Source organism: Aulonocara stuartgranti (assembly GCF_965226115.1).
Source record: "Aulonocara stuartgranti genome assembly, chromosome: 17".
NCBI classification, from domain to species: domain Eukaryota; kingdom Metazoa; phylum Chordata; class Actinopteri; order Cichliformes; family Cichlidae; genus Aulonocara; species Aulonocara stuartgranti.
In genome coordinates, this window is record NC_138953.1 from 32647018 (window position 1) to 32659445 (window position 12428).

At 40.4% G+C, this 12428-nt stretch overlaps 1 protein-coding gene across 1 annotated transcript in view; it reads left to right on the forward strand.

The window, feature by feature from the left end:
- Positions 1-2824: 2824 nt before the first annotated feature.
- gsap (gamma-secretase activating protein) overlaps positions 2825-12428 on the forward strand; it is a 55297-nt gene continuing 45693 nt past the window's right edge. The window contains exons 1-12 of the mRNA XM_082511557.1: positions 2825-3616; positions 4277-4347; positions 5643-5699; positions 5810-5879; positions 6128-6175; positions 8807-8895; positions 9191-9260; positions 9401-9450; positions 9778-9888; positions 9978-10034; positions 10138-10184; positions 10287-10372. Coding sequence (XP_082367683.1) covers positions 3529-3616; positions 4277-4347; positions 5643-5699; positions 5810-5879; positions 6128-6175; positions 8807-8895; positions 9191-9260; positions 9401-9450; positions 9778-9888; positions 9978-10034; positions 10138-10184; positions 10287-10372 — 844 coding nt within the window. The 5' untranslated portion in view covers positions 2825-3528. The remainder of the gene's footprint in view (positions 3617-4276; positions 4348-5642; positions 5700-5809; positions 5880-6127; positions 6176-8806; positions 8896-9190; positions 9261-9400; positions 9451-9777; positions 9889-9977; positions 10035-10137; positions 10185-10286; positions 10373-12428) is intronic.

The window sequence follows — 12428 nt, forward strand, 5'->3', positions numbered from 1 at the left end:
GATAAGATAAGATAAGATAAGATAAGATAAGATAAGATAAGATAAGATAAGATAAGATAAGATAAGATAAGATAAGATAGAACTTTATTAATCCCTCGGGTGGGTTCCTCTGGGAAATTCGACTTCCAAAAAAAGCACAGCAACGACCAAAGTTACAGTTACAGAACTGTTATATATATATATATATATATACACACACACACACACACATATATATAAATACAGAGACAAATATAAATAAAATATACAAAGGGGATAAATAGAATAAATAGGAATAAAAAATAAAAATACAAGTGAATTGCACATTTCAAGTATTGAGTCTATTGCACTGTTGACTATTTACAAAAAGTATTGCACAAGGTATTGTACAGTGAGGTGCAGAGGCACTACAGCTTAGTTGTTCCCCCCTCCTTTGTCCTCCTGTTTCCCCTCCCTCTCCCCTCCAGAGAGGAGTTAAACAGTCTGATGGCGTGTGGGACAAAGGAGTTTTTAAGTCTGTTAGTTCTTGTCTTGGGGAGAAGCAACCTGTCACTGAACAGACTCTTCTGGTTGTTTATGGCCGTGTGCAGAGGATGCCCAGCATTGTCCATAATGTCCATCAGTTTCTTTAATGTCCTTTTCTCTGCCACTGTCACCAGAGTGTCCAGCTTCATGCCGACCACAGAGCTAGCCCTCCTGATCAGTTTCTCCAGCCTGGATGAGTCCCTCTTTGCTGTGCTGCTCCCCCAGCACACCACAGCATAGAAAAGTACTCCAGCAACCACTGACTGGTAAAACATCCTCAGGAGCTTCCTGCAGATGTTAAAAGACCTCAGCCTCCTGAGGAAGTACAGTCGGCTTTGGGCTTTTTTATACAGGTGCTCTGTGTTGCATGACCAGTCCAGTTTATTGTCCACCCACAGCCCGAGGTACTTGTACTTGTTGACCACCTCCACCTCCTCCCCCTCTATCTGAACCGGCAGTGGACCTTCTCTGGACCTCCCGAAGTCCACAACCAGTTCCTTAGTCTTTGAGGTGTTGAGTTGCAGGTGGTTTGTGTGACTCCATGCGACAAAGTTCCTCACCAGACTTCTGTACTCCTCTTCCTGATCATCCCAGATACACCCCATGATGGCCGTGTCATCTGCAAACTTCTGAATATGGCATAATTCAGAGTTGTAGCAGAAGTCAGAGGTGTACAGGGTGAAGAGAAGAGGGGACAGCACAGTTCCCTGTGGTGCTCCTGTGCTGCTGACCACAGTGTCAGACGTGATGTCCTTCAGCCTGACGTACTGTGGTCTGTCGGTGAGGTAGTTGGAGATCCAAGCGACCAGGCAGGGGTCCACCTCCATCCTGTTCAGTTTTTCCTGAAGCATACAGGGCCGGATGGTATTAAAGGCACTGGAAAAGTCAAGAAACAGGATCCTGACCGTGCCTTTTCCCCCATCCAGGTGTGAGTGGGCTCTGTGTAGGAGGTACAGGATGGCATCCTCCACTCCGACACCCACCTTGTATGCAAACTGTAGTGGGTCCTGGGCATGTTGTACCTGTGGTCGGAGGAGGTTGAGGAAGAGCCGCTCTAGAGTCTTCATAAGATGTGACGTCAGTGCCACCGGTCGGAAGTCATTCAGCTCATTGGGCCGGTTCTTTTTGGGGACCGGGACGATGCAGGATGTCTTCCATAGGGCGGGCACTCTCCCCAGTCGCAGACTGAGGTTGAAGACTCGTTGTAGCGGCTCCCCAAGTTCAGCAGCACACGCCTTAAGCATCCTAGGACACACCTTGTCTGGGCCTGCTGCCTTTCTGGGGCGAAGCTTCCTCAGTTGCCTCCTGACCTGATCCACTGTGACACTGGGAGATGTTTGGGAGGAGGGGAGGGGGGGAGATGTCTTGCTGCTGAGAGAGGGATTGGAGGAGGGGGGTGTCATGGTGTCAGGAAGGGGGGGAAGCGAGGGAGGCAGGAGAGTGGGGAGAGGACTCTGTAGTGAAGGTGAGGGTGAGGGTGGGGGGGTTGTGGGCTGGTCAAACCTGTTGAAGAAGTTGTTGAGTTCGTTTGCCTTCTCCACAGTCCCCCCCACTGTGCTTTTCTTGGTGTTGTGGCCTGTGATGGTTTTCACACCATTCCAGACCTCCCTCATATTGTTCCTCTCCAACTTCTGCTCCACCTTCCTCCTGTAGGTGTCCTTTGCTTCCCTCAGGCAGCGTTTCACCTCCCGCTGTGCTGCTTTCATCTCCTCCTTCACTTTGCTCCTGAAAGCCTTCTTCTTCATGTTGAGGACAGCTTTGACTTCCTGTGTTACCCACGGTTTGTTATTAGGATAACACCGTACCGTCTTAGCAGATTTATTCCCCTTATTAGGTAGATGCTCATTATTTTTAATCTTCTGAATAGGTCTAGATATCACTAACGTACAGATTGTTTTGTTATGTTTTTAGAAGATGATACAAAGGTAGAAACACATTTTTTTCCGATTTATCTTGATATCAAAAAATGTGTTGGACCTGCTCTTTTCCCACCTTTTGTCTTTTTTTTTCACTTGAACTTTATTCTCCCTATAGGCTGATATGAGCTCTTTTTAGTTTAATTGACCCCTTTTATCACTTTGCTGTACAGCTGTTCGAGGTTATAAGAAACCATAAAAACTCATTCATGGGTTAATGATGTCTCACCAGTAGGTCTTGAGGTATTTCAAATATTAATTTCATTCAGTTTAAAAAAATGAAGGAATGAGATGGTCTTTGAGAAGTTTCTATAAGCATAAATACACCAAATACATCTATTTCGAGTTTATGGGTGGTTTTAAGTTTTAAAATAATCATCAAAAAGATGGACCTAGAGAATATTAAAATAAAAATAATTTAATCGATTCATAGCTGCATTTTAAAGATCCCCACCAGCCACGCCTGAAGCCAGAATGTATAAATATTTAACTGTTTTTCATTTTGAAAATTCTAACTACAGGATGGATGGTGTTTCTGATTGTTCCCGCTTTTACAGATTTTCACCACGCCGTTGTTCCTTCCGCTTTCTGTTTTTGGAGTGCAGCGAGCAATTAGTGCTTATACATATTACATTTAACATTAAAATGTTGCCATATTGGATTGAAAATACACGTAAAAAGTCAACCCCGTGGGCTCGAATGTACAGAAAAGAGGACACATGTATGACACACCACTGTGAAGTCCCTTGCTCAGCAGGCTGCCAGCGGCGTGAGAGATTCCAACCCTCCAGACTGATGCTCTCCTCGGCCTATGGCAGCGACATACCGGCTCTGTGATCCCACTCGAGGGAGGAGCTACCTTTAGACTAACACGACGTTTCCGCATGTCAATAAAAACTTTGTGAAGTCAAGAGGAAGAGCTAGATAGTTAAAGGTAATATTTGTCGGAGTGCTCTACTCTACTTTCAGTTTTCAAGTAGTAACAAGTTTCGGTCACATGATATGGAGCCTGAGCAGATCCGGGCTGTAATTGCTGCCTCTTTTCAAGGGAACTAACTGCAGAGAGTATTTTTATTGGTATAAAAACCAAGGGACAGTAGGAGTAGATATGTTGAGGACACAGCCAAAGTTCGACCTGCACAGGGATGTGGTGTCTGATATCCTCAGGAAGGAGGCGTCGGTCTGCAGAGTAGAAGGTGAGGCGTTCAGGTGCTAACGGTCAGCGTCCTTTCGATGACGGCCAGGTTTTAGTTGTTTTCACAGATAAACGAATATCTCACATAAAAGTAGCGGGTTCAAACGAAGTCGTGTTCTTCGTTCTTTCTATGCCTTTATCGCAGCTTTACTGTTATTATAGCCCCCCATAGGCAGTTTAGCCTGCAGTGGTAAAGTTCCTGTGATTTGTTTATTACTTCTTCTTTTTTTTTTTCTTTTTTTAAATTTTGACCACCAGATGGCACTATTTCATCAGTTACCGCACACTTAAATGCAGGCGAGATGAAACAACCTCCCGTTTGCTACAGCTCTTAGACTCAGTAACTGGAGCATAACTCAAAACATCAACAGAAAACATCTAAAAACAAACAAACAGAGAACTTAAAATACATCGTGAAAATAAAATGTTCCATGTTCTTGCTAGATGAAATATATGATAGTTGTTATTTTGTAGACAGTGCATGATGTCTAGTTGGGTTACTTTATATATTTACAGGCCTCTGCTATCAGACACTCGTTAGCTTGCGATAACAATCTATTACAGAGGGTAATTCTACTACTTATTTAGTATGTTCTGGATAAGCAGTGGGATGAGATAATAAAACAGGCCAGGCAATAAAGTGTGTGTTCTGTGTCTGAAGAATACTCTGGAGCCGTCGACATTCGTATTGTGAATTTTGAAAGAGATGGGTGCATCCTTTATTCCTGGAAGGTAAGCCCACAGTGAAGGCATTGCATATTATGTGTTGCACATGTTACATACTGGACACTTTATTAGGTATGCTTTAATGGTGCTGAGCCCGACCCCATTTTTGCCTTCACAAGTGCCTTCATCCAACAAGCTGCTGGAAACATTACTCAGAGATTTTGGTCTGTATTGACACAATTGATGCTAATGGCCCATTTCACCCCATCCCAACAGTGCTCTGTTGAACTAATATCTGGTGACTGGAAGCAGTTTGAGCACAGTGAAGTACAAAGTGCACTGAGTGCTCAATTAGAATAAAGCAGCTCTATATAAGCTTCAATTCATTTACCAGTACAATTTTTCTGAAATACTCAGACCAGTCTGTCTGACACAAGCAACCGCAACACTTTTAAAGTCACTTAAATCAATTTCTTCCTCAGTCTGATGCTTAGTTTGAACTTCATAGGTTGCTTTGACCACATCTGCATGCCTAAATGAAGTGAATTGCTGCAATGTGATTGGCTAATAAGATATTTGCATTTGCATGTCAAATGCTCTGTCTTGAACTCACCAGATGTCCCATTTGTCAGCTAACCCCCCAAAAATAACACACTGTTGTGTGGGTTACTACACCTCTTAAGTGGCTGTTCTGTTAAATACAGCATTTTTATGCATATATTTAAAAGCTGCTTGTGTCAGTTCTTCATTGAAGTCGTACTAAGTCAGATATTTATATCTCAGAAGTAATTTTTTTTTAATGGCTCCAACAGTCATCTTCAAATGGAAAATATCCAAAGAAATCTAGATTCGTTTTATTTCGCCATGTATCTGCTTGACACATTTAGTACTTTTGTGGAAATCTTGGGCTCCTCGGTAGAATGTAAAATATAATTTTCTGTGTTGAACCACGCTCCTCTGCACAACATAAATTTTTAATGATGGACCCTCCAAGACTGTGTGGGTTTAGGAGGTTAAAGACAGTGTGCAGCCTGCAAAGGGAAAAGAATCTCTCTTTTTTTTTTTTGTAGTGCAGGGTTTGAAATTTTATGCATGCCTGGTTGCACCTTGGGTTTCAGAGCAGACGCCCTTTTATTGAAAACCTTTTGAATGCAAAAATGTGAAAAATGAATCGATGGTTTGAAGCGGGGCAGGTCTTGTCTGGATGATCTGTAGGGTCGGCCATGGCAATAAAGAAGTCAAGGATGACTTTCCGTACATGCTGATGCGGTGAAGACAGCAGACTGAAATTAAATACTTCTTCTTGGTAGATTAAGATTGTACAATGTAATATTTTAATTAGTGAACTAATGTTCTCATAGGGAGCAACAGGTACCACCAGGATTGGGAAATATGACCCGAACAGCAAGAAGAATAAGGTACTGTGTTTGTGTTTGTGTGTTCCTATATTACTCCATTAAGTTTTGCACACTTTGCAATCATGCACTCATTCTCATGCGACTGTGCGCATGTGTGTTTTCCCCAACAGCTCCTGTACACATTTGACAAGCAGGTGTGTGTCAGCAGCTGTTCCCTGAACAAAGAGGAGACACTGCTGGGTGAGCCTCTGTCTTGTGCAGATAATGAATTATCAGCAACAACACCGGCTTCTTGAACTCAGATCAAGTTTAAATGCCCGTGTCGAGAAAGCAGTTTCAGATCATGCAACGCACGAACCCACAAGTACAAGACGAGATGATGCTGTTCGGATGCTGATTAGTGCCTGAAGAACCACCGGAGACATTATTGTGGGAAATATGTTCCAATTCAGTCATGTGACATGCCAACTTTGCTTTTTCTCTCCTAGCTGTCAGCTTGGCACAGAATGCCAGAGGAGAGGAGCGCCTCAAACCAAGTAACATCCCTTTTCTGTTTTATCCATAGACTGTGACATTAAACCTGTCTTAAAGCAGTGATTCTCAACCAGGGGTACAAATACCCCAGAGGTTATTTTTGGCAGTAGCCAGAGGGCTTAAAAGTACACATTTAAAGTAGTAAATTTAAGTGTGGCCTAACTGATACTAGCTGAAATTGTTAGCAGTATGGACAACGAAACAATATTTTATTTGGACCCAAATTCAGGATGCTGAATTAGAAAAGTTATCAATGAGAAGAAAACTTTATCCTGCAGAAGATAGCAGGATAATCAACTAGAAGCCTAACAAAAAGAATCATGCAACTGACAAAAAGCCAAGACAAAACAGGGGATTGGAAATGCCACAATTGCAAAAAGAAGGACAAAGGCAGGAGGTAAAACTTACCGAAAAAATGTGTTTGAATTGCCAACTCATTCACAAGATAAATTGTCAGACTTTTTCATTGCCGTTCTAAATTTCAGCATTAATATATAATGCCCCATAAAGTAGTGTGCAGAAGCAGTGCACACTGCACTCCACTGACTGGGACACGTGCACCAAGGCGTGTTTGTGTCAAAGAATGAAATATGCTCTGTGCAGTATGTTGTGAAGTGGCTTGCTTATGAAGTGTTTTTGAGAAGTAACAAGCATGCACGCATGATTGGTACAAAATAGCATTGTAGCAGTTTTCATTTAGTTAGTGATTACAGTGGACCCAAAGTATTGTAATGTGCAAAAGTAATTTCTTTACATTTTATATTTCAGTTCAGACTTTCTTTCTTTTTTCTTTCTTTTTAATTTTATATTTCAGTTCAGACTTTCTTTCTTTTTTCTTTCTTTTTAATTTTAAGTTGAGCTTGAGGTTTTCTAAAGCTCTTTGAAAGTATTTCTTTGGAAATTAGCTGCTTCTCAGTCCAACTCTGGTACGTCTCATTTTCAGAGGAATTTTGTTTTTGTTAAGACACTTAACACTGACCTATGAGTCACTCAAACAGAAAAAGTCTTCTGTTTTATCAACACATAACAGGGAACTCAGGAAAGAACCAAGATAAAACAGTTTGAGAGACATTAACACATTGATTCCCCAAAAGCAAACTTGACATATTTCAGCATAGTGTACAGTGTGTCCATATAAAATGTGAAGAAAATGGACAAGTGAAAGACAAAAGAAGAAGTGCCAGGCCTAAAATCTAGCTAAAAATCTCAACCTAAAAATTACACTGTTTGTCTAAGAGTCCGTGTTGAAGAATGAAGGTGGTCACACCGAATACTAACTTTGGAGTTGGTTAGATTTGTACAAACTCTGTTTTTGCTTCAACTACAGCATGTATTGTATCCAAAAATAGCAAAAATGTTGTAGTGCAGATGTTTTGTTTTGCACCAGAGATAATTAGGGACGTCTGTTGCATAACTGCAGCAGTGCATCCAAAAAGTGTCCATAGTGTATCAACAGCTGCCTGGACTTACTCCCTTGTTAATCCGCTATGTAGCAAACACTGTGTTTTGGATGAGTGTGTCAGTAAACAGGCAGATTTTTCAAAGAAAATAAAGCAGGAAATGACTGAAACAGAAAAATGACCGGCAAACACGGACACACAGAAAGACAGAAACACAGCAGACACTAAAACTTAGGAAAGATTACGATCCAAACCCCTTAAACTTTGGCATTTGAAATATCATGTGGAACAAACAGTAAACAGCCAGCTTCATTAACTATTCTGCAACTAAAATTCTACAACTATGACTATTATTACTGCAGTTTTTATTATTACCTTTTTATTACCTATTTTTCATCTGTTAGCCAATGGTAAGCTGAAAGCATTTCAGAAATGGATCAAACTGATTTAAAAAGATGTCAAGTAGTAACGTTTTCAGACAGTTATTCCATTCCATTCTAATATAGCACTATTTAGCTAAATATAGCTATAACAGCATAGTTCTAGCTGCAAGCACAGCAACCTCCACCTACACAGGGATGTGGTGTATATTTTTTAATACTAAAAAAGAGACTAAACTTAAACAATAGAAACAAAGTATCACTCTTAGTATCGATCCAATACCAATACAATACCAATATATAGATACCAATACGCCATTGGTGTCTATACTATCGATATTTGATTATTTAACCCACCTCTAGTGGGGAAACATCATAAAATAGCCTGTTAAATTAAAATCAAAACTTTCTAGATATTAGAATAGTTATGGCTGTAAGAAAACGTGATTAAATGTCTTAAAATAAGACGGGCTGTCATTGCAGCTCTTAAAATATTCAAACAGTCCAGTTGACTTAATTAGAAGCCTATCTATAGATAGGCTCCTTTTTGCTATGGCCTTTTAAGAATAACTCAAAGATAAAGTTTCTAATGAAGATAAGCATAGTGACATTTACTTTTAAGTCAAATAATCTTCCCTGGAAAGCATAAACATGTTCCTTTATACTGAAAACAAGATCAGCTTTGAACTTAAATTTAAATATCAAATTATTATGCACGGTTTATTCTGAAGTTTTTGTACTTGAGTTGGAATAAGGTTGGGAACCACTTCCTTAAAGCAGTTTAAATACACTCTTTTCCTACAGCATTTTCAATCTGTGAATGATATTAACCCTAGCCTGTCTACCTTTGTAGTATCAAAGTGCCTGACTCTCCTGATTGAGATCCATCCTATTAACAACACTAAAGTCCTCAAGGCAGTGGACTTCAGAGTCAAAGTGCAGGTAAGAGTGTTTCATTCACATTTCACTAACAAACAAGCGCTTACGTCGCAGTTACGAAGCGTTAGTGCTCAGAGGGCATGACTGTCATACTACATATCTTTTATGGCCTCTAGCTTACGTTCTATCACTTAATTAAAGTCAGTGTACCCACTTTTCTCCACTTTCTCTTCTACAGTCATGCCTTTTCATCAATTTTGTTCATAGCCTTGAATAAAAAGCAGCAAATTTTCAGCTTCATCTGGCAAATTGTTGGAAACCACTCGTTTAGTTTTCCCGTGGCTTTTTTTCCCCATAGTTCCTCCATCATGAAACTGACAGAAGATCAGTGCTGGAGAGCCATCTGCTGCTGCTCACTGAAGATGGATGTAAGCAACTGTGTCCTTATGCTGGCCTGCATGTGTAACAAGAATCCAGAGAGAACTATGATAATGCATAAAAAATAATACATACTGTATATTCTACCGTACATTCTTCCATTTGCATAATTATCATTTTGTGTGTTTAGATGTGGATCTCTACCACGTGATGCTAACGAGGCAGGAGGGATATAGAGTGGTATGCTACACATTGCTTTTTTTTCTCATGAAGGAAGTGTTTGCAGATAGTTGACTCATCTGAGCTATAAATTGCATGCAGGATTTCATGGCTGGTAAATTCTGTGCAGTTCTGCAGCGACATAAATTCTTTCCAAGGGTGCACGAATTTAGTAATTAATAAGCAAAACAGTGCAAAGAATATATTGTTAATGCAAGTCTCTGGCAGAAGACGTGCAGTGTATTTTGAGAAGGAGGTTGTATTCTCAAAATACACTGCACGTCTTCTGCCAGAGACTTGCATTAACAATTCATTGTGGCTGAATTCAAATGTTTGTGTGGTGACCAGGTGATAATGAACCCCGAACGTTTGTCCAAAACGGCAGAGAGAATCGTGGAGGATTTTTGCTGGGTGCAGTGGGACAGGCACACGCAAAGACTCTACTATCTCACGTTTAAGGCAATGCATACAAACTCGCATTCAAATTTGGCAACAGATACCCTGGGACTTGTTTGATTAACGCAAAATGTACGGCTCGTCTTTTGCAGGAAAAGTTTCTGCTCCGAAGCGTTCAGTTTTACCCAAGCTATAACTGTGAAACTGTGGTATGGTATCTTTGTGTCTTATATTTTAATACATGCCGCTCTTTGTGCTCTGTATTTGTTGTTTATGCTTTTACTTTGAAATAACATACCGCTCTGATAACAGTTCGAGCTCCCTTTAGAACTGCCTGCCAACTCCTTCCGCACAGTCAAGTAAGGCAACTTTTAGCAGAGTATAAAATAGAAATATGTCGGTTCTATATTCTGCATTCCTTTTGAACATTGTTTTTGTGTTTGTGTTCGTCTCGATGACAGGTTTGCAAATCTCGGTTTCGACCATTATCACACCGAGAGGCCGGAGCAGGAGCTTGTTAAGTTGCAAGTATTCACAAATAAAATAGGTAAGACGTCCTCACACACATCCATGCACCGCATGTCTGTTCACATGCTTATTAGTCTCACATTGAAAAGTCAGATTATGAGACTAATTTGATACATTTGTGCGATTCCTATCCCTCTTTGTAAAAACAAGAAGGTAAGTCTCCGCCTCAGCTCACCTCCAGGGATTAAAAATCTTGGCCAATTCACAATTTCAGTGATGATTGAAGGATTTGTGGAGATGATCACTTTATAATGAGGTTCTGACCAATTTCTGAGATGACTGTAAATCTTACAAGCCTCCTTAAGTTTCAGAGGTGTTTTCCAATAGCATCACAGCTGATGATGCTTTTGCCAGTGATTAATTCAAAAGCCGATTTGTTCAGCCGATCTGTCAGTTCCTCTCATCATTGTCATCCTTCTCACTTAATATTTATCTGTTCTGGCTCATGCTGCTGTCCTGGTTATATTCACACTCCTCAGATTTTTGTCCTGTATTTTTTTTTTTTTTTTTTTGTGCTGCATGATTAAACATAGACGGTTTAATGGCATACAGAAAGAGGGACAGAATCGCATTGACTATAGATGAGCTGCACTGTAATGAAGCTGCTTTATTTGAGCTTTAATGTGAATACAAGAGTAACATCTGCCTCGAGCAGCTTGTAAATCTTTCAGGATTTACTTTCTTATACTGACTTTCATCCATTACTATTAATTAGGGAAAAATCAGACTGCAGACTCGTTCTGTATGTTAAAGCCTTGTATTCATACTCAAGCATGAATATAAAGTGGTCAACACATTTCTCTCTCAAGCATGAATTTGTAGTAAACAGTACATTTCTTTGTGTGTATATAGGTGGGTAATAAATTAAAGGAAGCCTGGAACCCTTTGCTCAATCCAGTCTGGTACCAGCTATACCAGAGTGATCACCTTCACCTTATGATGAAACATTTTTATGCTGATGGAGCGTCATCATGCTGATAGCAGCGCTCCCATCAAGGGAATGTTCCTATAAGTATGACAGTGGTCATATGCTATGGCCGTCAGATTGCAACCAAACTGAATACCTGTTTGGAAATTTGTATCGACATATTAGATAGTGCTAGTTCATCACCACCATCATCAAAACACCTGAGGTGGGTGGGATCATTTTGGGGGGCGAAAGACTTAATCAATGCTAGAGAGTGTTCGGCTCTTCTGACAGCATGATGTTGTGCAAAACTTTAAGATTGCTTGTTTATTCTTTTAATTTGGAACCTGTCTTACATAATTTTGTTATACACTTAGATACACTCATTGGCCACCTTATTAGGTGCACCTGTTCAGCTGCACAATAATTACAAAAATGAGAAATCATAATGGGAACAGTCAGAAGAGAATGACCAGAAGGCAATAGTAAATAAAAAACCCCCAAAAAAACCACCACTGACAACCAAGGTATGCAGAAGAGCATCTCTGAACTCTACAGCTGCAGAAGACCACAGCAGGTGCCTCTTCTGACAGCTAAGTACGGGAAACTGAGGATAGTGTTTGCAAAGGCAAAATTGGACAAGATTGGAAAAATGTTGATGGGCCTGATGAGTGTCTATTTCTGATGCAACATTTGGATGGTACCGTCAGACATTGGTTAACCAACATGTAACATGGTGGTGTAATGACATGGGAAGTGTTTTCGTTGCACACTGAGCATTGTTTAAACACCATGGCCTCCCTCAGCATTGCTGTTTCCAACATATCACAAAGCTCAGATCATCTCAAATTATACTCAAATGGCTTCCACAGTCACTTGGTCCAATACAGCACCTTGGGGATGTGGTGGACCAGGAGATGAATGTGAAATTTAAGATTACTCATGTGCAGCTGACAAATCTGCAACAAATGTGTGATACTACGTGTCAATATGGACCAAAACCTCTGAGGAATATTTCCATCACCTTGTTGAATCTTGGTGAAAATGGGGCGCAACCCCATACTAGCAAGGTGTACCTAATAAAGTTTCCAGCAAGCGTATATTTTTATATACTGCCAACTGTAAGAAGCTCGTAATGGCATGCATATGCACTGAAATGTTGTTTGTA